Genomic DNA, 20,629 nt, shown 5'->3' with positions numbered 1-20,629 from the left:
GGAGACTTCTTCGTGCTTATCTTCTTTCAAAAACCACCTTCTAACCTGAAACTGAGATTATGTGCAAGTAATTAGTCAACTGATTAGGATGAGGGGCAGTGAAAGGCAGCCTAAGATGATACTAATTAAGGGCTTTTGGTAAAGTAGTGAAAGATGAACAAAGATGATTAAGGAGAGATGGGCCTTAAAGACAAGGATTTGCAGTTTTTAGTATAGGATTTGCAGTGCAGAAGCTGTTGTTGATTTGCCATCTGTGAGAACTGCTGCTGGAGTGTTAATTCGAGATGCTATCTTGAGACTGACTTAATGTGTAACTTGGTGTGGTTAGTGGCACGCTGTTCATAAGATAGTGAAGCCTTCCCTTTTCCTTCATTTTCCTGTTGGCTTTGGGTAGACCTTCATAGTGACCATTATTTCCTCTACTAGAAAAACCTGAAGATTTCTTTCTTGTCAGTTTTGTTGAACGTCAAATGACTCTGAGTTGTGCTGAAGAAATTGTAACCTGGAGATGAGCTCACTGCAGATAAAATGCCAGAGGCAGCGCATTGCCATACGTAAACCATAAACAGCAAGAAAGCACATGTGCGCTCTCCAGTGTCTTTCTTTAGCAAGGAAGAAAGTGATCAAGAGGGGTAGCTGCGTGAATATGTAAAATCCATTGTTGTCATGCCCTGTATCTACCTGGCTTTGCAGTATGACTTGTTAAAAGGACTGCCTGCAAGTATGCAATGTTCTTGTAATTTCTTCTATCTTAATGTGCTTACACAGGTTCACAAGGAGAAAGACCTGTTTAATGAGCTTAATCTTCTTCAATGACAATTCTGCTCATCTAGTTGACTTAGGAAAGCCAGTTGATTTAGTTTTTGAATTTCAATACAGTTTTCAATAATGTTTCTCCCAGTACCCTTTTGGACAAAAATAGCTAGACAAAGACACATAATATGATGGGTGAGCAGTTGGCTCACTGGTGTATTAGTATTGCTTTTGCCCTTAGATAAGTCTCTAGTATACATGAATTTGAAATTAGGCTAAAATACATTCCTAAAACACTAGAATGTTAATGCACAAGCAACAACAGTAGGAATAAGAGTTACAAACTCCATGTCACTGTGTATGCTTTTCTTTGCTTCTTGGTTGTTCTTGTGTTTACTTGAAGGTTGGGGAGGAAATAAATAAAAGAGAAACTGCTAACATCAGTGTTGAAAATATGCCTGAATGTAACTCATATGCTGACTGTGGATTGCTTGGCTTGTAAATGAGACAATTTTCTGCAGAAAGGAAGTTGCAAATCTGATTAAAAAATAGGCCCGGTCTCATCAAACTACAGCCATCCTGTGAAGATCTTTAATATGCTCCTGCCTTTGTTTCCTGGAAGTATTATCAGAATGCTGTGGTAGGACTTGGGGAGTCAGAGCTCACTTAAGAGGTCGAGAGATCAAAGGGGACTCATTTTTATTGTTCAGGTGATGTGTAGCTGGCATGGGTTGGCAGGACAGCTTGTGGAGCCTCCATTCTTGTAAGTGTTCAAAGCTCACCTGGGCTTGGTCCCAGGCAGCCTGCTCTGGGTGGCTCTGCTTGAGCTGGGGAAAAGTCTAGGTGATTTCCAGATGTTCCCACAAACCTGAACAAAAGCTTATTGTGAAATTTTCTCCAGGAAATTCCCGTGCACGTTTCCTGTCTCTCTGAATGTTTAATCAGTTATTTGCTACTTTTGAACTCCGGCTTTTGCAGGCCTATTGTTTGCAAATCAATGCAAGCAAACAAACAATGCAATTGCAATCAATTTTAATTTTTAATTCCCAGAACACTAATAATAACTTCATGGCACAGGTGAGCAGTATTACAGAAGTTAATTCCCAAAAATAAAATGAAGTGTATGCAAAAGGATAAATGGGAGTGGAAGAAAGTTCCTAGAAGTGTCAGCTGAGGTTAGTGGAGCTTATTGTAATAGTAGTGACTCAAAGGGCAGATAATTAAAGACATTTTCTTTTATAGGTAGTTGTTTTGTATTACTATTATAAGTCTATTGCTGAATATATTCTAACCCCCCTCCTCCAATAAGTATATATCTGGCAAAGAGTACCCACTCTTGGAATTCAGAACTCCTTTAGGTTAATGGTTGCCCAGTGCTACTCTATAGTGCCATTGGTAGTTACTTAGTATCGTAAAGCTGCCTGAGTACATTTGTGTATATGCATGTTTCTCAGATCAGTAAGACTTTATTTTCCCCAATCCATAGATACTTATGAAAGAAATCTTGATGTAGAAGTGTTAGAGGCAGAAATAATCTGAATATAATGTTATTAATTGCAATTGGTGAAAGGATTTATCTTTGTGATGAAGGGAAGAATAGCGAAATAAGTTACATAAATGGAAAGAAAGTGGATGGAAGAGAGGAAAGGTGAATGGATAGCTGTATGCATTTAAAAAAAAAGAAAATTTAATAACTATAGAATTGGTAAGGCAAAGCATTAGAAGTGGATGGAATGACCAGGTAATAATAAGCCTTGTGAAGAAGATATTAATTCAGTGCAAAATAATAGAGTTGCTTCCTAGGAGTCAATTATACCTTTAATTCTTTCTTAATTAATGTTGTTCTACACAACATGATGGGAAGTATATATTTTCTCAAGGTAACGGGATTTCTTAAGAGAACAGTTTTCACTTTTTAAGGGTAGAACGTTCTACAGGGTATTAGGTACAAGTGGTACAGAGTCAGTGTAGGGCAGCTGTGTTTTAAAAAATCTGGCTAATAGGCCTCATAACGTAACTGTAGTCAGCAATCAGTGTGGATTATGTAGTGGTCCTCTGAGGATTAATTTTAGATCTGACAGTGTTTAACCTTTTTATTAATGGTGAGGGAGAAGTATAAAATCATTAATGATAAAAGTATGCAGATGACAGCAGGGCTAGTGCCATGGTAAGCAGTGATCAGAGGAGAGCTAAGTGATCTAGAAAGGTGGAGTGCAAGAAAGCACTGTGTGTTCTGACATAGAAACAAAGACAGCCTAAAGAAACACCATCAAGGAAGCAGTGATTGAAAAAGACTTGGCAGCCATGCTTTTTGATGTTAGATTAGAGGTACCTGAAACAGGAGGAATACTTGACATTGTAATAATGTCTTTGAACTACCATATTCAGCTTATGCAGCATCACAGCTCATGAAGGACGAAGTCTTGAGGGAGTGCAGAAGGGGAGCTGTGTTGAGCCGCTAACTTTTTGGAAAAACACCTTTGAAACTCTTTTATCTGCCACTGTAAACTGTACAATAGATCAAATTTACAGGTCTGGGTCTAAAAGTGTGCTGTAGACAGCTGCTGTTTGATAACTGGGGGAAACCAATGAATAGCAGACCACTAACAAGCTAAACCTCAATGAAAGAAATGACATGCTTTTATTTTTTTATTTTTATTTTTTTTATTTTAATTTTAATTTTTTTTTCTTAAAAACCTTCAGAGTTCTTATTGGATGCTTCTTTGATGCATGAGATCCTGATGTGCTTAGGGGGCTGGCTGATGTTATCGTGAGGCTGTTCTTAATACCATAGGAATTATTATTTGAGCAAACAATTTCAGTGACTGGGACAGATGCCTGAGAACTAGAAAGCAAATGTCATTCATGTTCAAGAAGATCAAGAAAGAAGACCCTGGGAAGTGCAGGCTGGTCAGCTTCACCTTGGTATCTAGGAAGGTGATCCAACATCTAATCCTGGAAAGCATTACCAGGCACAGAAAGTCATCAGGAGTAGTTAGTGTAAGTTCACCAAAGGAAATTGTGCTTGACCAAAACAATAACTTTCTATGATAAAACAACTAGTTTGGTAGATTAAAGAAGAGAAATGCATGTTGTCTAACCTCGATGTCAGTGAGATTTATGAAATTGCGTAAGATTATCTTAGAAGCTGTTGATGTGTGGGCTAGATGAGCAGCTGGTGAGGAAGACTGAAAACAGCATACTCCAAGGCTCACCACTGGCTTCAGTCCTGTTTAATATCTTTAATGACCTGGATGATGGGATAGAGTCTACCCTCAGCTTGTTTGCAGATTACAAAAAATCTTAAGAGAATACACTGGGGGTTGTGCTGCCATCCAAAGAGGCCTTCAAAGGCTGGAAAAATTGGTCTCATGGGAACATAATGAAATTTAGTAAGGACAAGTGCAGAGTTCTGCACCTGGGAAGGAGCAAGCCCAGGTGCTAGTATGTGTTGGGAGCTGACCCACTGGGGAACAGGTTTGCAGAAGAGGTCTTGGGACACCAAGTTGAACATAAGCTAACAGTGTCTCCTTGCCACAAAAAAGGCTAGTGGTGCCTTAAGCAGTTCCAGGGAGGTGATTTTCCCTTCTAGTTTGTTGGAGAGTGTCCAGCAAAGGGCCAGAAATGTGATGGCGTTCCTGAAGCACCTCTCTCGTAAGGAGAAACTGAGAAAGCTGTGGGGCTGTTCATCCTGGAGAAGACTTGGAGATAGTTTCAATGTGCATAAATACTTGAGGGGAGGATGCAGAGAGGATGCAGTCAGGTTATTTTCAGTAGTGGCCAGTGCCAGGGCAAGAGGCACAAACCGGAGCATGGAAGGTTCCTCTGAGTAGCAGGAGCACTGCTGTGCTGAGCAGGTGATGGAGCACTGGCACAGGCTGCCCAGAGGCTGTGGGGTCTCCTCCTTAGAGATCTTCAGAAGCCATCTGGATGTGGACCTGGGCACCCTGCTCTGGGTCAGTGGTCTCTAAGTTTCTTTGATCACAAACTTGTTTCTGTAAGAAGTTTATAAGCCTACAGCCCTAACATATGTCTATTTATAACTTATATACACGTACTAATGTACTATATGCACAATAAAAGGTGCACACAAAAAGGCTGAAGATGAAATAATGTTTTGTCGTATTGACAGTACAAACATTTTTCTCTGTTAAAATCATGCCATTAAGAGCATATTTTTAGCAACAGCTGTGTGATTCAGTTTACTTCCTTAGTTTTGAAAAACTTAACATTTTATGCATCAGTTTGAAGGTCTGGATCTAAGTTGATCTTATTTCTACACTAACAATTTCAAAGATTTTTGGTCATGTTCTTGTCAGATGTGATTAGGTTGTCATTTTTTGCCTTGCAGTATGGCCAACAAAAGAGTTTGTACTAAGAAGAAATGCCAGGAGCGCCGTTTCCTTGTTGCTTACTTGTGCATGCATCATTGTTGCTATCTTCAATCTGCAGATTAGGGTTTTCTGTGTGTGGTGGTTGTTTTATTTTTTACAGGAATCATTTTAAGCTACTTGCCCATTTCATGAAGATTAGTTAAAACTGTCTAGTATGATCTTAGTAGTATACTTAACCAGACATGAACTGCAATGCATTGTAGTATATGGAAAATGAAGCGGCAAGTACAGGTGCCAGAGTCACCCCACTCTGTTAGAGACACCCACTCTTTTTGTAGGACTTACTGTTGCAGTGTTTAGCATGTAGCCACCTTACTCATGGATCAAGTGAGGGTACCAGTGCCAAACCGCATGTGAAATATTAATAAAACTTGATTCCTGCATTCTTTTTTAGATGGAACATGAAAGTGGGTAAAAGTGTTAGTATTTTCTTTTCCCCCACTCCAACCGATTATCATGCTCACTCCCTGGGATGCATGCACCCCACTTTGCAAACTAGTGTTTTAAGTGATCCTGTTTGGGGTGAGGGATGTGAGATGACCTCCAGCAGTCCCATCCAACTTCAGCCCATCTGGTTTTGTTACTCCAGAAGCTAAAAATTTTGAGAACTATTTTACTTTTCAGTGCCAAGTTTGAGATGCTGATGTAGTAGTGATTGGACTACTCTGTCTAAAAAAATTTGTTGTTGTTTTTTTTTGAAGTCTTGGAAATTGTAAATACTATGTGGAGATGAAACAGGTGATCACGCTGATTTATTATTTTGAACTCGTATTCTAGTTAGTCTGGATAAGTAACACTTTGTTTTTCCTAGCTATAGGAAAAGCTATATTGTTATAGGCTGTCACTCTTGGCTCCAAACAGAGCAGAGTAGCCGCAGGACATGCACAGGTTAGACTGGCTGAGCACAGGGGACTGCTGCACTCCATGATCCGGCATGACAGAACAAGAAATACCAAATTCCACTCATGAATGAAATTGAGGACTAAGACCCAGAGTGGTGCTTAAGTAGATTACGAACAAGAAGAATGCAGTTAGCTCAGTAACTCTTGACATATCTATGATTTAAAACAACTAAAATCTGTGCTTGCCCTTATCGCTGAGAGATGTACTCTGGTTCAGGTAGAAATTAATTATTTTCAGTCCTGAGGTCTGTGCTGTACGTTGGGTCAGACAGCGTGATGACAGATTAATGTAAGAATGTCACATATCCAGCTGAAATATCCCCATATTTGGAATGTTCTGACGCTTGACGCAATTCTTAGAGTAGCTAACTCAAAAATAAAAGCCAAACATAACTTTTGTTAAGGCTTTGAATACTTTGAGTACTTAAATAAGATGCATTTAAATAAGAAGACAATTGACCCAGAATTTCAACTGTTTCTTGTTTTGTCTGTAATTGATTAGAAGGTAAACTAAGAAAGATTCTTAGGAAGTGTTTGCAAGTAGTTTACATATAGTGCATGTAACAGGTTATCTGGCATTACTAAGATACTATAGTTGTGAGCACTTTTTGCAGAAAAAAAAAGTGCAGAACATCCTGAACTATTATAATTTACCGTAACTTAGAAGTACTGACATAATCTATCCAACCTGTAGACAGGAGCATACAGGTTTATTGGGATATTCTATTCTTAAGGAGACTTTGGCAACTGAAATGGCAAGACATTCTCATTTTAGTGATGTGACCTGCTGAGCTGGCTCCGCCATTCATCTTCCAGTCTGTGTTTGGCATTACTCCATCCCAGGTGCAGCACCTGCCTTTTTCTTTTGTTGAACTTAGTGTCATGCCACTGCTGACTACCCAGTGCTCCAGCCTATCTTCATCCCTCTGTAAGGTCTCTCATCCCTCTAGGACAAGAGTCATCAGTGGGCTGCTGAGGATGCTCTCCACTCCTGCAATCTAGACCACTGATAGGAGGTGAAGTTCATTGCATGTGTATAACAGTTTCCAAGTTAGAAAGCATGAAGCTTTGTGTGGCCTCCATTGTCTTCTTGTAGTACAGCATTTAACTGAGTGTTGTACCTACCTAATCCTCTCAGGGGCAAGAGTTTAAGAGTTTGAAGAATTATTTTGCCTGCATAGTGCAGTGGCAGTGCTCTGTTTTGTGTGGGAGAGCCAGGAGTTTGCTCCTTGGCTCACGTAAGCTTGGGCATGTTGATGTTGCAACACTAGTGTTTTAGCACTCTCAGATGTGGGTCTCTTATTTATAAGTTGATAGGACCTTGTGAAATTGTCAGAGGTTTCTAACATTAATTATTTATTCTCCTTCTGGCAGGAGGTTATAGATGTGATGAATGAAATAAAGTATAATTTATTGCAAGAGATAATGACTGAAAATGAGAGGGAAAAAAAGAAAGCCATAGCTAACTACATTTAAAAATAGAATGTTATTTATACCTGTAGCACAGGGGAAAGCCTGTTGTGCTGCCTGAATTTAACAAGCAGACCTGGGACTCAGCTCTGGCGCTGCTAACGACTGGAGGCGTTATTGATGTGGTGAACTAATTACCCGTGTGATGAAGTTGCCTGCTGGAGGTATTTGACTGCTTCATCACGACGGCACCTCCTACAGGTTAATTCATTGAGCAACGCAGGTAAAGCCTCCAGGTGGAGGTCCTGCTCTCTTTTCATCCAGGCACAAAGAGTTGTACTGACAGCAGTAACTAAACAGAGATGAATATTTTCCTGAATTATTGATCAAGGAGTGAGAGTTATATCATAGAAGCAAATGGTTTGGGATGCAGCTATAGCTGTCACTGCAAGGAAACGAGTGTAAACAGTAGCTTTAAAAAGTGAAACAGAATTAGCGATAGCTTTCCTCACCTGAAGGGCAATTCCTGGGTTATAGGAGAAAAAAATACAGAGGAAAACCAAGATGGAAAAAGAAAAAAATAAGAGGGAAAGGAAAAGGTGATTCTTCAGTTAGCAGTCAGGGCCGGGGGGCTGCGTGGGCTTCGCTGTTTGCATAGGATCATAGAAATGCTCAGGTTGACCTTAAAGATCATCAAGTCCAACCGCAACCTAACAATACTACCTAAGAAGAAACATGAAATAAGTATTAATTTTAATACTTTAATTTTTAATTTTACAATCATATTTTTGAGGTTGCAGAATCCCTTGTACAGTGATGTAGTGTGTTTTGAGCCTTTTTAAATGCTCTGGAGCAGTCAGGAGCTTCCCAGACTGGCAGAGTTAACACTGTCTTTATTCTTTACTTAAACCTGAAGTGAGCAGTATATAGTCTGGATTCCTCATCCAAGCTTAATACACTGTTATCTAACAGGATGAACTAAGTGTTGTGGTACAGCTGCAGAACTCATCAAGCAAATGGAAAGATTACCCGTGAAATCAAGTTTCAGACTTTTATTTTCTCACAATTACTGGGAAAATAATGCACCTTAAATTTATAATGATATCGAGATTGACTGCTTAAATCCTTTTTAAAGTTCAGTGCTTGAAACAGATTGTGCTTACAAGCAATCCACAGTAGAGTTTTTAAGCAGGGGCTTGTGATAAAGAAGTGAAATTGGGTTTGACTGAAATGGCCCATCAGTCCCATGTGGGTTTCGCAGGAAGATTTCAGGCTCAAAGAGACAGCGCTTTAGAGAAGCATCAGGCATTGGTTTCACATCACCTGAGATTGCTCTACGGAGTCTGTCTTCTGGGAGACATGAAGACAAGAGGCTCATTAAAAATGAGCAGCACTGGGAAGGGTGATTGAGCTTCAAGTACACTTGTGGTTTTTTAGCTTGAAGAGTTTAAAGGTGAAGATGCATTTTAAAAGCTCTACTGGCAATTGAGGAGAGTGCTGTCAGATTTCTCAATGAAATGCCTTTAGATATAGATAAATAGCATAGTGGAGTGTTTTTTTGACATCAGAAAAAACAACAACAACAACAAAAAACTTTCTCAGCTCAGAGTGTCCTGATGGTAATTAATCTGTTAGCTATCAAAATTGAGTGTCATGAAGGAGATTGTCTTCAGTTCTGCTGTCTGACTTCAGAGCCAATGTTAAGCTCCTTAAAAGTTGAAGAAGCTGGAGGAGAAATCTTGGGGATCGCTTGGGGGGACAGTCTTCTCAATTTAGTCTAGTTTGCTTTGGGTCCATTGACTTGGAGCAGGAAAAGCTCAGCTCTATGACTGGGGGCTATCTTGCATTGTTTTATTTATTGAGATTATAAAAATGTGGTAATACTGAACTTTAAAATAAGAGATTAGTTTACTTGCTGTTCGTTCTGATCTAACATGAGACACATATGATGTGCTAGGTTATGTCACCGTGGTGGGTGCAGTTGTACAGGGGTTGTGTAGTAGGTAATGAAACATATGATATGTTTGTTCTGTGACAGCATAGGAGTTATTTGTCCATGCCTACCTGTTCACTTAGTATTGTAATAAAAGTAATGAACAAAGTTACTTTGATCTGCAAAATAGATCTTCACTTTCTTTTTTTTTCAGCCAGAGATCATATGGGGGTTGGTCTGAATGGCCTATAAAGTCCTCTTCCCACCTAAAGCATTCTGTGGTTTTAAATGTTCTTTAACTCGATCTGAATTATCAGTTCATGTGAAAAATCTATTGAAGCAACATATTGGTTTTTTTTCTTGTAGTCTCGTGGCATGAAATTTAACTGAAAGCTGATATGTTTATGAAAACTTCTGTTGCTTTTGGCAGGATTACAGGCAGAACAGTGGCTTCTTAACACATCACTTATTCTTGCCTCTGTCCAAGTATGTCCATTACACATCACATAATGGTTGGAGAAAAAAAAAAAATTAGGGGAATAAATGAATCATGTATTAATCTCTATCTTGAGAATGAAGATGTTGAATTTCAGTAATTTGATAAGAAATGAAGTGCTGTTTCTCAAAATTGGGGTGTGCTAGGGCCATGTGCTTATGACTATATGTGTGAAAAGGCTGCCAGCACTGGTGGTGCCGGACTGGCTTGGATCAGGCTGCAGTTCCCACAGCCTTAGGGTGGATGAGGTATGGTGAGGCTTCTCCTTCTGACAGACTGAAATCTTTTGAGGTATTTCCTGAATGAATATTAGAGAATGGTCCAGTGTGATTCCATAATCCCAGTCTTGGTGATAGTATGTTTCTTAAACTGTACCTCCTTTCAAGTAAGGTGAAGTTGCAGGAGTGATAGACCCTTTGTGATATTAGATTTGGGATGTCAGGTTTGTATCTCCTACCTTTCTTCCAAGCTTCTAGCTAGGAAAAAGAAAAACAACTAACCAATGGCCAAACCCAGAAAGACTCAATATCCCCACCCTGTTCCTTCTTTCTGAGTTGTGTTTTATTTCATCTCAGATTTTCCAAACTATGTTTCTTGAATGTAACCTGTACACTTCTGCACTCTTTCCCAAATGCCTTTTCCCTGTTTTCCACTTCCTCTCCCTTGGACAAAGCCTTCATGTGCATTTCCATTGTGCTGGATTTTAACGATATACAAAGATGGTCTAAGGTGAGGTAAGCAGTTCTTCAGATAATCAGTTTCTGAAGTGCAATTAATGTGGAGCTTCTGAAAGCTTTGTTTCCTATACTTGTGCTGTATTGTGTATTTTACTATCGTTTTCAAAGCAGAAGTGTGATGTCTAATCCATTAAGAGGTACTTAAGGTTAACTCATCAGAAGAGAGCTTCACCTTTTGCATATCTTACTGCAGAGTGTATTTCTGTTACCCTTCCTCCCTCCTTGTATGTCCTTCTCCAATCTAAGTGAATGGGGGAAAGAATAGCTCTTGCTCAACTCTCTTCTGTATCATTTCTCTTTTCTTTTTTTCTAACCAAGAGGAATGAATGCTTTCACACATTTAATAAATATGGGCCTTTGTGCACTTCTAGGAGGTGGCTATAAAATAAATTAAGTGAATCCTACAATATAAACTATATGAATATGGTGTTCATTCGCTTTTGTTTTTCTCAGATTTTTTTTCTACAACTACATTGCCTTTTGAATTTTATTATCAAGCATAGGGAAAGATGGTTTCTTTTTTTGGTTATTTGTAGGCCAGAGGTATATCTCAAGGCATTTCACGGAGGTTATGAAAGAGACTTCTATGTTTTGAAGCATAATTTGATTGTGCTTGTAATAAACAGGATGCAAAGCAGTATTCATTTTGGTAGTTGTTTTGATCACTTTGGGTCAGCTCTGAAGTACGGGTATATCACCTTTCTTTTGAGACCAGTATGCCCAGTTGGATCTTTGTAATAAGCTGCCTGTATTAGTATCTGGCCTTCCTTAGTTGCAAAATGCATCCTTTTACCTCATTGTCTTTGCTCTGGCTCATGAGAATCTTTCCAGGTGATTTTTACATCTGCCTTTTCCAAAACTCTTTCTGACCACATGTATGTGAACTAGACAGAATGAACATCAATTATTTTTTAAGTCAAACTGACTTTGTGCAGCGTGTGGCTTTTTAAGTTCCATGAGCACTGCAGCACTGTTTTACTGCTCTGAACACTTTCTTCTCTTACCAAGCCAGAGCTTGGTATGTTTGTGTGTGCTTAGAATCTGTCTACAGAACAGACTCCAGGAAGGCCATTTTGTCTGGTTTTAAATAAGTTCTTAAAACCCTCTGTTTAGGCAGCTGTGTTTAGTTCACTTGGAGCTGTATGGGCTTCACCACTTATTGATTTCACAAAGGTGAACATTTTTATATTGGACAATGCTTGTCTTCATCCTCTCTTTGATAAAAGTAATGCAGTGAATTGGGCCTGTCGTAATCGTTTAGAAATAGCACTTTCAGTTTCTTAGGTTAAAAACTGTCTGCTGATTCCAGCCTTTGCTTTATGCGTTAGCCAGTCTGTAATTTAGACAGGCACTTTATTTTCCACTTTAGGATTTCTTCTTCACTCTCAAAGGAGCTCCTGTTTTTCTTCCAGTGTGGTGGTTTGAAACCTGGTTACCTCATCCCCTGCTTCTCAGAACAGCTTTAACTGAGTGTCACGATGCCAGAGTCACCCCCAAATCCATGAGAGAAGGCATAAAAGCAAGCACAGTGCAGTGTCACCATCATCTTCCTAAGTAGGGAGCCCTGAGCCATATCTCTTGGGGTTGAAAGCTGACTCATGCACAGCTTAGTCAAGCATTAGCAGTTGTGTTTTGTGGCATTTTTCAGTTCTTTTAGTGCCTCAGGCGTTGACCAGGACAGGGGGAAGCTGAGTGCTGCAGTTCTCCTGGGGGCTGAGGCTCCAAATGTTGTATGCAGGAAGAGGAGACTTATCACCTAATCAGAGATTAATATTTCATAATTCGAGCCCCCTCATATCCCATGTTTGAGACACCCTGCTTTCTAATCAGATTTCAAGACCCTGAATTCAGCTTCAGAGGATAGCTGCATTGTACTTGCTATGTAAACACATTTCCAGTATAAAAATACAGAGTAAACAGAATTCAAAATATTTATGAGATAAAGAATAATACTAATAAGAGGATTGAGTATACTTGTCTTCTGAGTACACTTAGTTTATTGTGTAACAGAATTTACAGCACAAAACCATAAGGTTTTGCTTTTTTTTCTTTTCTTTTTTTCCTTTCTAGGCAAAATAAAAGCCCTTGTATCGAACACAGTAGCCATCTGCTCATGATAATTGCAAGCTTTGGCACTTGTATATTTGATGGCAGTTTTTTGATGGAAGCTCTATATTGACCAGAGATCTTACAGTATGTGACACTGAAAGAAATAAAGTGGCCAGCAAAACTTGAACTTCTTCTTTTTTAATTTTTTTCACTTAATCCATAGTTTCTCAGACGGCTTCATAACAGATTTCTCAGTTATACTTTGTAATACTGTGGCATAGCTGTATTGAACTGGATTCAGTGGTGGAGGATGATTACATCTGGAAGAACAGTAAGTTCTAATGGGCTTTGTGGCCTGGTGGATGTCGGTTCAGTTCCTCCTAGGAATCCCAGAATATCTATTATGTGCAGAATAAGAATAAGTCCTAAACGGACTAAATATTCCCTAGACTGGCCAGTATATAAATGAGGGGGAATGGCTGTTCACAAGGGTGGATAGTGATAGGACAAGGGGGAATGGTTTTAAACTGAGACAGGGGAGGTTTAGCTTAGATGTTAGAAGGATATTTTTCACTCAGAGGGTGGTGACACACAGGCACAGGTTGCCCAAGGAGGTTGTGGATTCCCCATCCCTAGAGCCATTCAAGGCCAGGCTGGATGTGGCTCTGGACAGCCTGGTCTGGTGGCTGGCAACCCTGCATGCAGTACTGGGGTTGAAACTGGATGATCGTTGTGGTCCTTTTCAACTCAGGTCATTCTGTGATTCGGTGATTAGATGTAAATATTTTAGTCAGTTTAAAACTCATCCTTTAAAATACAGCTTGGCTACCCAAAGTGTAATGTCTGTGTAACAAGCAGGAAATCTGCTTTGCTTTATTAAGCTATATAACAAACATGGTGTATTTTAGTTGTTAAATCAAATTATAATAAATAGCTAAAAATTAGCAGGTTTTCTCAAGTATTCTAGCTGATCATAAACAACCACCTGTTTTGGCAGTTGTTCTGCTTAAAAGCATTGCAAAGAATGAGAAACATGAAAAAGCTGATAATTTTTCAGATTTTGCCATCCATTTGTTTATATTACATATGGATAATTTTTTGTGAAGTGAAAAGCTTGTACTATGAGAGCATGGTGGCTGGACCGCAGGCAAAGCACTGCAGAGAAAGGCAGGACAGCATGAGTAGATGCAAATGTGGGGTTTGTCAGGTGCCCAGACCCATGTGTAAAGAACTTTGGTTCATTTGTAATTGAATCTGTCCTGATTCCAGCAGAAACTATTTTTGTTAGTTATTATTGATAGTCTATAAACTTACCTGTAGATACTTTCAATGCACATATAACCATGCATATTACTTTAATATACAAAATGCTTTCCAAAAAGTCACATCTTTGCTGAATCTTCATTACTATTCATTTTCTTAGTGTATAAACAGCCATAGCTTGGTGTCTGTGCCATTAAGGATGTTATATATGCTGGCTAACACAGTTTGATTACCTGTAGCAATCCTAGTTGGTACAGTTCATTTTCTTAGTTGTAGGTGGAAGTGGCGTAGGATTAGAAGGAGGAGTTCAAAATTCAAGAACTCTTCCTAGAGCAAGTGTGAAGATTTGGTACCCATTTTTGAGAGAGCTATAAAATAGTAAATGCTTCAAGGATGTAAATAGCAAAGGAAAAAAAAAAAAAAAAGATGAAATCCTGACAGAGTGATTGAGCCATTGACTTGCAGGAGAAATGAAGAAAAACAAGCAGTGAGAAGCAGTCCTGTGTTGGCATACAAACATTCAGACAAGTAGCAGTTTGTTATCATCCATCATCCTCTTTGTCTGTGGTTTTGACATCTTCCTAACTAGTGAGAAGGGAGAAGCCTCTAATAACCATATTGGATCACAAACCCTTCTGTTTCTCTCGGGTATTCGACATTTTGTAGCACTTGACTCAAATTTTAGAGGAGACAAAATACTGTAAACTTTTTTACAGCTTTGTATTGCTATAAATGTGTGTGATGTAATGAGGTAATGGAGCTAGTGCATAAATCTGTTGGTCTTGTGTTTGAAATGTGAACTCAAATCTATAATTGTTATTAAGGTGTATATTTTTTGCAAAGCTTGACTATGCTGTGTGCTGTATAATGTGACACTTTGTCATGTTGTAGAATCATTTGCAAGTAAACTACCTTTTGCTTCACCAGCGATTTGTTTGGTTTTGTGGTTTTTTGTTTTTTTGTTTTTTTATTTAAAAAAAAAAAAAAAAAAAAAAAAAAGCAAACCCAAATCTGTCCCCTGAAAGTTCTGTTTTGTATCTGGAAGTTACTTTGTGGTTCATTTCAACTGTATGAAGTACTATTTATGTGGGAGTTAGAACAGCTGTGCAAATGGCTGTGGAAAATTCTAACTCTTCCCCCTAGAAATGTTACAGATGTCACTTGATATACTATAAACCTACCTATTTTATTTCTGAATTTGTTTAATTTTGGAAGAGAGAGAGCTTACATCTGTTGTTATCACTGAGGTGAAATGTCAGAGCATGGAGCTGTCAGTTCTTTCATGGTTTTCTGTTCCCAGCTCACTAATTGAAACCTGTGCACCTTAAAAGAGTACAGAAAGGTGCGGTAGCCAGAGGTGCTAATTTCCCTGACATACCTACAGCTAATGAAGACTTTCTATAGAAGAACATCAGAACAGAGAACAGTGTAGGATAACATTCATGCAAGCCAGTGGGGCAAATGTGTTATGTTTGCAAAATTAATTTCCATTAAAAATTATATGCCTGCAGAATGTCATGAATGACAACTATAAGCTAGGAGTACTTATTAAGAAGGCTGGACCTTGGTTAGGTGAAGCTTGTCAGATGTAATGGTATTTTGTCTTATGTAATCCTATTTTCTTGATTAAAATGTTCTCTAATGCTGTTTACAATGTTCAAGGAAATCTGAACTTACAGTGTTCAAAACTCTTTTTAAGCTAGATTTTCTTTTTCCTACCTTAGTAAGAGCTGGCAAGACTGAGCCTGCTATTTGTACAGACAGATAGCAAAGATGATGAATAGCCCAGAAGTTTAGTTTTGTTTGAACAGCTGCAGTATTTACTTTAACATGGACTGAAATATCCATGACTGGGGTTATATTTGTTTTCCTGGATAGGCAAGATGTCATTCTTCACTGGAGTGAAACATCAGACATCAAAGAAAATGTAGAAAACAGAGCTTATAACCCTGTGTTAGTCTGCTACTAGGGGAAAAAATCTGAGAAAAAATGGACAAGTTTTCTTGCGTACAATGTCCTTGTTAGTAGTGTGAGAGTCCATCGTCCTAAATTCTTGAAATTAGATTTCTCCCTGACCCAGCGTTTATATACCTACTTTGACCGTTAAGATTGTGTTTTCAAGCCGAGTTTTTTATCCTCTCAGAATTGATAGTTAATATGTTTGCTTTTATTAAAGGACAAAATAAAAATTACACAGCCTGCATTGAATTGTGTTGAATTTATTGAGACTCATAGTCTGTTATCTGCATGTTTTGTTAATTTTTTCTGTGTTTATTTTGCAGGATGCTGTACTTTCGATGAGCCGTTTAGCACCTGTGGCTATAGTCAGTCAGATGATGATGATCTTAACTGGGACCAGGTGAACACGCTGACCAAACCCACCTCAGATCAATGGATGCCTTCTGGTTGGTCTTTTATTTTGCTTTTTACTCTTTGATTCTAGCTTTTGTTTTTATTTGGCATTTCTTCACAATATTAGTATTGGAATGTGACTTTGTCAAAATCTTTTTAATTGTAGTACTCAGATCTTCAGGACAGTTTTTGCGAGGGATGTTCTGCAATGCAAAGGCTTTCTTTTGCAGTGCGTTTTCTAAAATAAATGTTAGAAAGTAGGAGTAGAAACTTTGGTGTCATTGGGGAAAGCAGAAAGAATACAAAATGATGTCATGAAAAATGAAGATGAAGCAGTACTAGAATGAAGCAGACAGGACTATGTAATGGGGAGACTTGAAGAGAGGGAGCAGTGAGAGATTAAACGAAAATGGCCTGAGGGATTTTTGTTCAAAGTGTTACTAATCAAACTCTGTTCTGAAAAGAAATGTAGAGCGAAAAGGGGTAAGAGAAGAAGGAGTGGAGGGATATACCAAAACAAACTGCCTTGGTAATATTCTGCTTGTTGTGATTTAAAGACAGCTGTGATACTCTTATTTAACGCTCCTTGTGTACCATGTGTAGGTGAACCTAATTCCATAGCAACAGTCTTTGCATTCTAATGAACTATAAACTGTAACACAGTCTCCTTTATCATTTCAATCGCACAAATACACTTCAATCTGAGCACTGATAGTAAAATGTTAAACCTAAAATCATTTATTCTTTCCCAGTTTTTATTTGGACATGTTAAGAGTTCCCTACCATGAAGAGGGAACTGATCTCTAGGATAACTCCATCTCCTGGGTGCTGATTCCCTCTAGCCCAGCTCTGAATCTTCCTTCGCTTTTAGAGGCTGAGCCTCAGTGTGACTCTTGTCATCAAGAATGGCCAAAAAAAAAAAAAAAAGAAAGAAAGAAAAAAGAAAAAAAAAGAAAAGGCTACCTGGTAAAATCACTGTTTGTAGCTTTTAGTGATTTCTTCTGCATATTAGTGTTGCATTTCTGCATGAATATACTGAGAATGCTCAAAAACTTCATAGATGGATGTGTTACCATTTCATTAACATCCATTTCAATTAGTTCTTTAAAGGACCTGTCATGATGTAATTTGGGGTTTACATAAAATCCCTTGAATAGTTGCCCTTCCTAGGAAAGTGTTCCTTCCTTTTGAGTAGGGAAATTAGGATTTATTATTAGAATTTCACAGAGTGGAACTTTAGAAGTGACTGTGTAAACACTAGGCACTAGTCTACAATATGTGCTAATGAGTCCTGGATATTATTCACTTGTAAAAACCTTAGCAGTTTTTATTATAGATTTATCACTGTTTCCCACTGTGGTGGAGAGTATTGTGTCTTTAGTTGACAGCTGAAGTGCCGCTTCCTTCTCCACTGAGCTTCCTGTGGAAAAGGTGACGCTCTCCGCTTGAAGAAGTGTTTGGTTTGCCCTGCACTCAGTTGACATGCTAGATTGAGTTCATTGCCACAGATAAAGAAGGCTCTTTCGGATTTCATTTGAAGCAGGCTCTCATCCAGTGGTGTTGGCATGGACTGCAAAACTTTTTTTTTTGGACTATTTCATCAGTGCTTAATATCGTCTCTCAAGTTGGAGCTCGTACACATATTTTATCAGTCATCTTAGCCTGCAGTACAAGCTACACATTCCTTTTCTCAATCACATGACTGGAAATTTTCTTTCTATTCCAGTTTTCGTTTACTTATTATTTTCCCCCTTTGGATTTTGCAGAAGAGGTTGTCAGTATTATATGTACTATTTAGTCTTCATGGCAGCTAGAAGAGGTTGAACTCTAAGTTCTTTTCTCTGATATCACAGACTAAGATTTTTTTCCACCAGAGGCAAGAGTCCAGCCCAAGTAAGGACTGTTATTTTTATGGAAGGGAAATTATGTCTATGTAATTTTATTTTTCTGATACCATATGGATTGTTTCTTTTTTGTCTTCTGCCTTTTATCAGGACAGTAAAATAATGGTCTGTTAATTAAATAGAAAGATGGTAAAACTGGAAATAAACTATATTTGTAGTGTAGGGAATTTCTGTCCATAACAGAAGACAAACATGTTTGTTTGATAAGGGTTGTTAATATTGTTGCCCTAAAAGGTCAAAAAACCTCTTTGAGAAGGAAAGAAATGTTCATTACTGTTTTGTTTTGTGGGTTTTTGTTTTCTAAAGGATAAGCGTTTTTTCAAAGGTCATGATTCAGTCAAATAATATCTAATTTTTCTCTCCGTTTCATTCAGGTTTTTTCCTGTTCTTGTGCAGATCATCATCTTAATGATTTTAATTAGCTTTCAGTTAACCTTAGCTGGGGAGTTGTGTGATACGCTAAAATAAATAAATAAATGAAAATGACTCCAAGTAATTTGTCAGCAGTTTCTGAGCTGCATATTTTAGGAAAAATAACTTCAGATAATAATGAATGGAATGTCTTAGATTACTGTTTTTTTGGGAAATGCTTGGCTTGAAAACAAAATGCTTTATGCAGACGTGTTGCAATATTAGACTGAAACAAGTACTCCCAGTTCTGGCATCCCTTGTTAATTGAAAGAATGAATGCATATAACTTTCCTAATTTCAGAGAGTATGTGTCAGTGAGCGAGTTGTTAGCAGTATAAAGTATTTTATATAATTTGGTCGCAGTGGGGGGCAAGAGCGCTAGTTATGGCATCTATTTTAATCCATGTAAGACTATTGAGGGGAGCTATACTTCAGTTTGATAAATATTTTGGCTTTATGTTTATTTCAGTGAGAGAGTAATGTCTTATAGCATATATATATATATATATATAGTTGTACACAGTATAGATTGTATATTAATAGCTCTTTTTGGAGTGTGGTTTTGGATGAAAATTGGTGAATTAGAAAAACTTAATTTTTTTTTTTTTCTATAAGTGTTCAATATGTTGAGCTTTAATCCTTTTTGGATTGTTACTGTAGTAGAAATATGAGGTTATCCTTCTAAAGTAAGCAGGACATTAGCTCCCTAATTTTCTTAATAAGTGTAGGCATGACCTTTAGTCAGCAGTACTAGTCTGAAAATGTACCAAACAGAACCAAAAAAAGGAATGACATGGTATATATTTGTGTATATTTGTATGGATTGAATGAGGCTGCTTGATCTACTCTTCTGTTTTAAGGATCAGCTGGATTAACTGCTAGAGGAAATTTGGCAGTTCCCTTTACTCAGTTCATCTTTCTACTTTTCTTTCTGATCCAAGTATGTGTTTATGGTATTGTTCAGAGAATATAATCTGGAAACCCTTATTATTAATATTATCATACCTTGTCCTGTAGAACAATTAAAGCATGTACAACAATGTTAACACATGCATATGATAAGAAGCTACAGTATCTAACTGTAACCTTTCTAGCTGTAGATCAGTAAAGATGTCTTCATAAAGAAAAACACATCCAAATGGTAGATGATTACTGTATTTGTACAGGAAGGTTTTGATTGCAGGAGATGTCTTCAGGGGTGGTTTCTGTATAAAGAAACCAGGGGCACTTTCGGGGCTATCTACAAACTGACTCTTCATATTTGGAAAGAAGTTGCAAAGATTCCTTTTCCAAAGCTCTTTTAACTTTTTTATTTCCACTTGAGTTTCTCTTTCTGCTCAGCATCAAACATGAGCTACTTACCTTTCTTCTTTCTGTCCCCTCCTTTCTTATCTTATGTTGACATTAGTATGCATGTACCTGCTTTACTTTCTCTGTGACCTGATGGCCAATCTTCTTCATCTGAATTTTCAGGTAGAGATCTTCTTTTTCCTTCATATTACCTTATCATTGGGAAGGTGGTCCCTATATATTTGTGTTTATATATCACTTCCTCATTGTTCTTATTACTTCAGTTTGCCATTATGTCTTTTAAAAAATAAAAATGCCTAAATCCCTTCCCATTATTAAAAATATTTCATTATTAATAATGTTTCATTATCCCATTTAGTTACTCTGTCTTATCTTGTTTTTATCAAGTAGTTCTCACTCTGAGATCCCATGATAACATAAATTCAGGTGTCCACAGGAGCTTTTCTTCCTGCATTTCTATTTTTGGTTGATTCTCCAGATGGTAATTTCTTTCTCTGAATTTTGCCAGCTGTGCTCTCACTCTGTAAGCCCATTTATGATCATGTACAGTCAAATTCATCATAGTCTAGCAGCATTTTGGAGTTGTGGTGTTCCCACAGGGTGCTCTTTTGCTTTACGTGATAACTCAAAATGCACACTTGAGTGTGTGAGACTGTTGTAGAGACACCATCTCTGTTATCTGGCAGTCAGTCAGAGTAGCACAGGTACCAAAGA

The 20,629-nt window shown here is 38.0% G+C and overlaps 1 protein-coding gene across 9 annotated transcripts in view; it reads left to right on the top strand.

Annotated features, from left to right (window-relative positions):
* Positions 1–20,629, top strand: part of PTPRM (protein tyrosine phosphatase receptor type M) — a 429,982-nt gene that overhangs the window by 83,498 nt on the left and 325,855 nt on the right. For all 9 annotated transcript variants that reach the window (XM_015855337.2, XM_015855345.2, XM_015855344.2 and 6 more), the window contains exon 2: positions 16,220–16,342. In XM_015855337.2, coding sequence (XP_015710823.1) covers positions 16,220–16,342 — 123 coding nt within the window. The remainder of the gene's footprint in view (positions 1–16,219; positions 16,343–20,629) is intronic.

This window comes from Coturnix japonica, chromosome 2 (assembly GCF_001577835.2).
Source record: "Coturnix japonica isolate 7356 chromosome 2, Coturnix japonica 2.1, whole genome shotgun sequence".
In the NCBI taxonomy this organism is placed as follows: Eukaryota; Metazoa; Chordata; class Aves; order Galliformes; family Phasianidae; genus Coturnix; species Coturnix japonica.
Note: the sequence above shows the minus strand (reverse complement) of the source record. Positions and strands in the feature narration are given on the sequence as shown.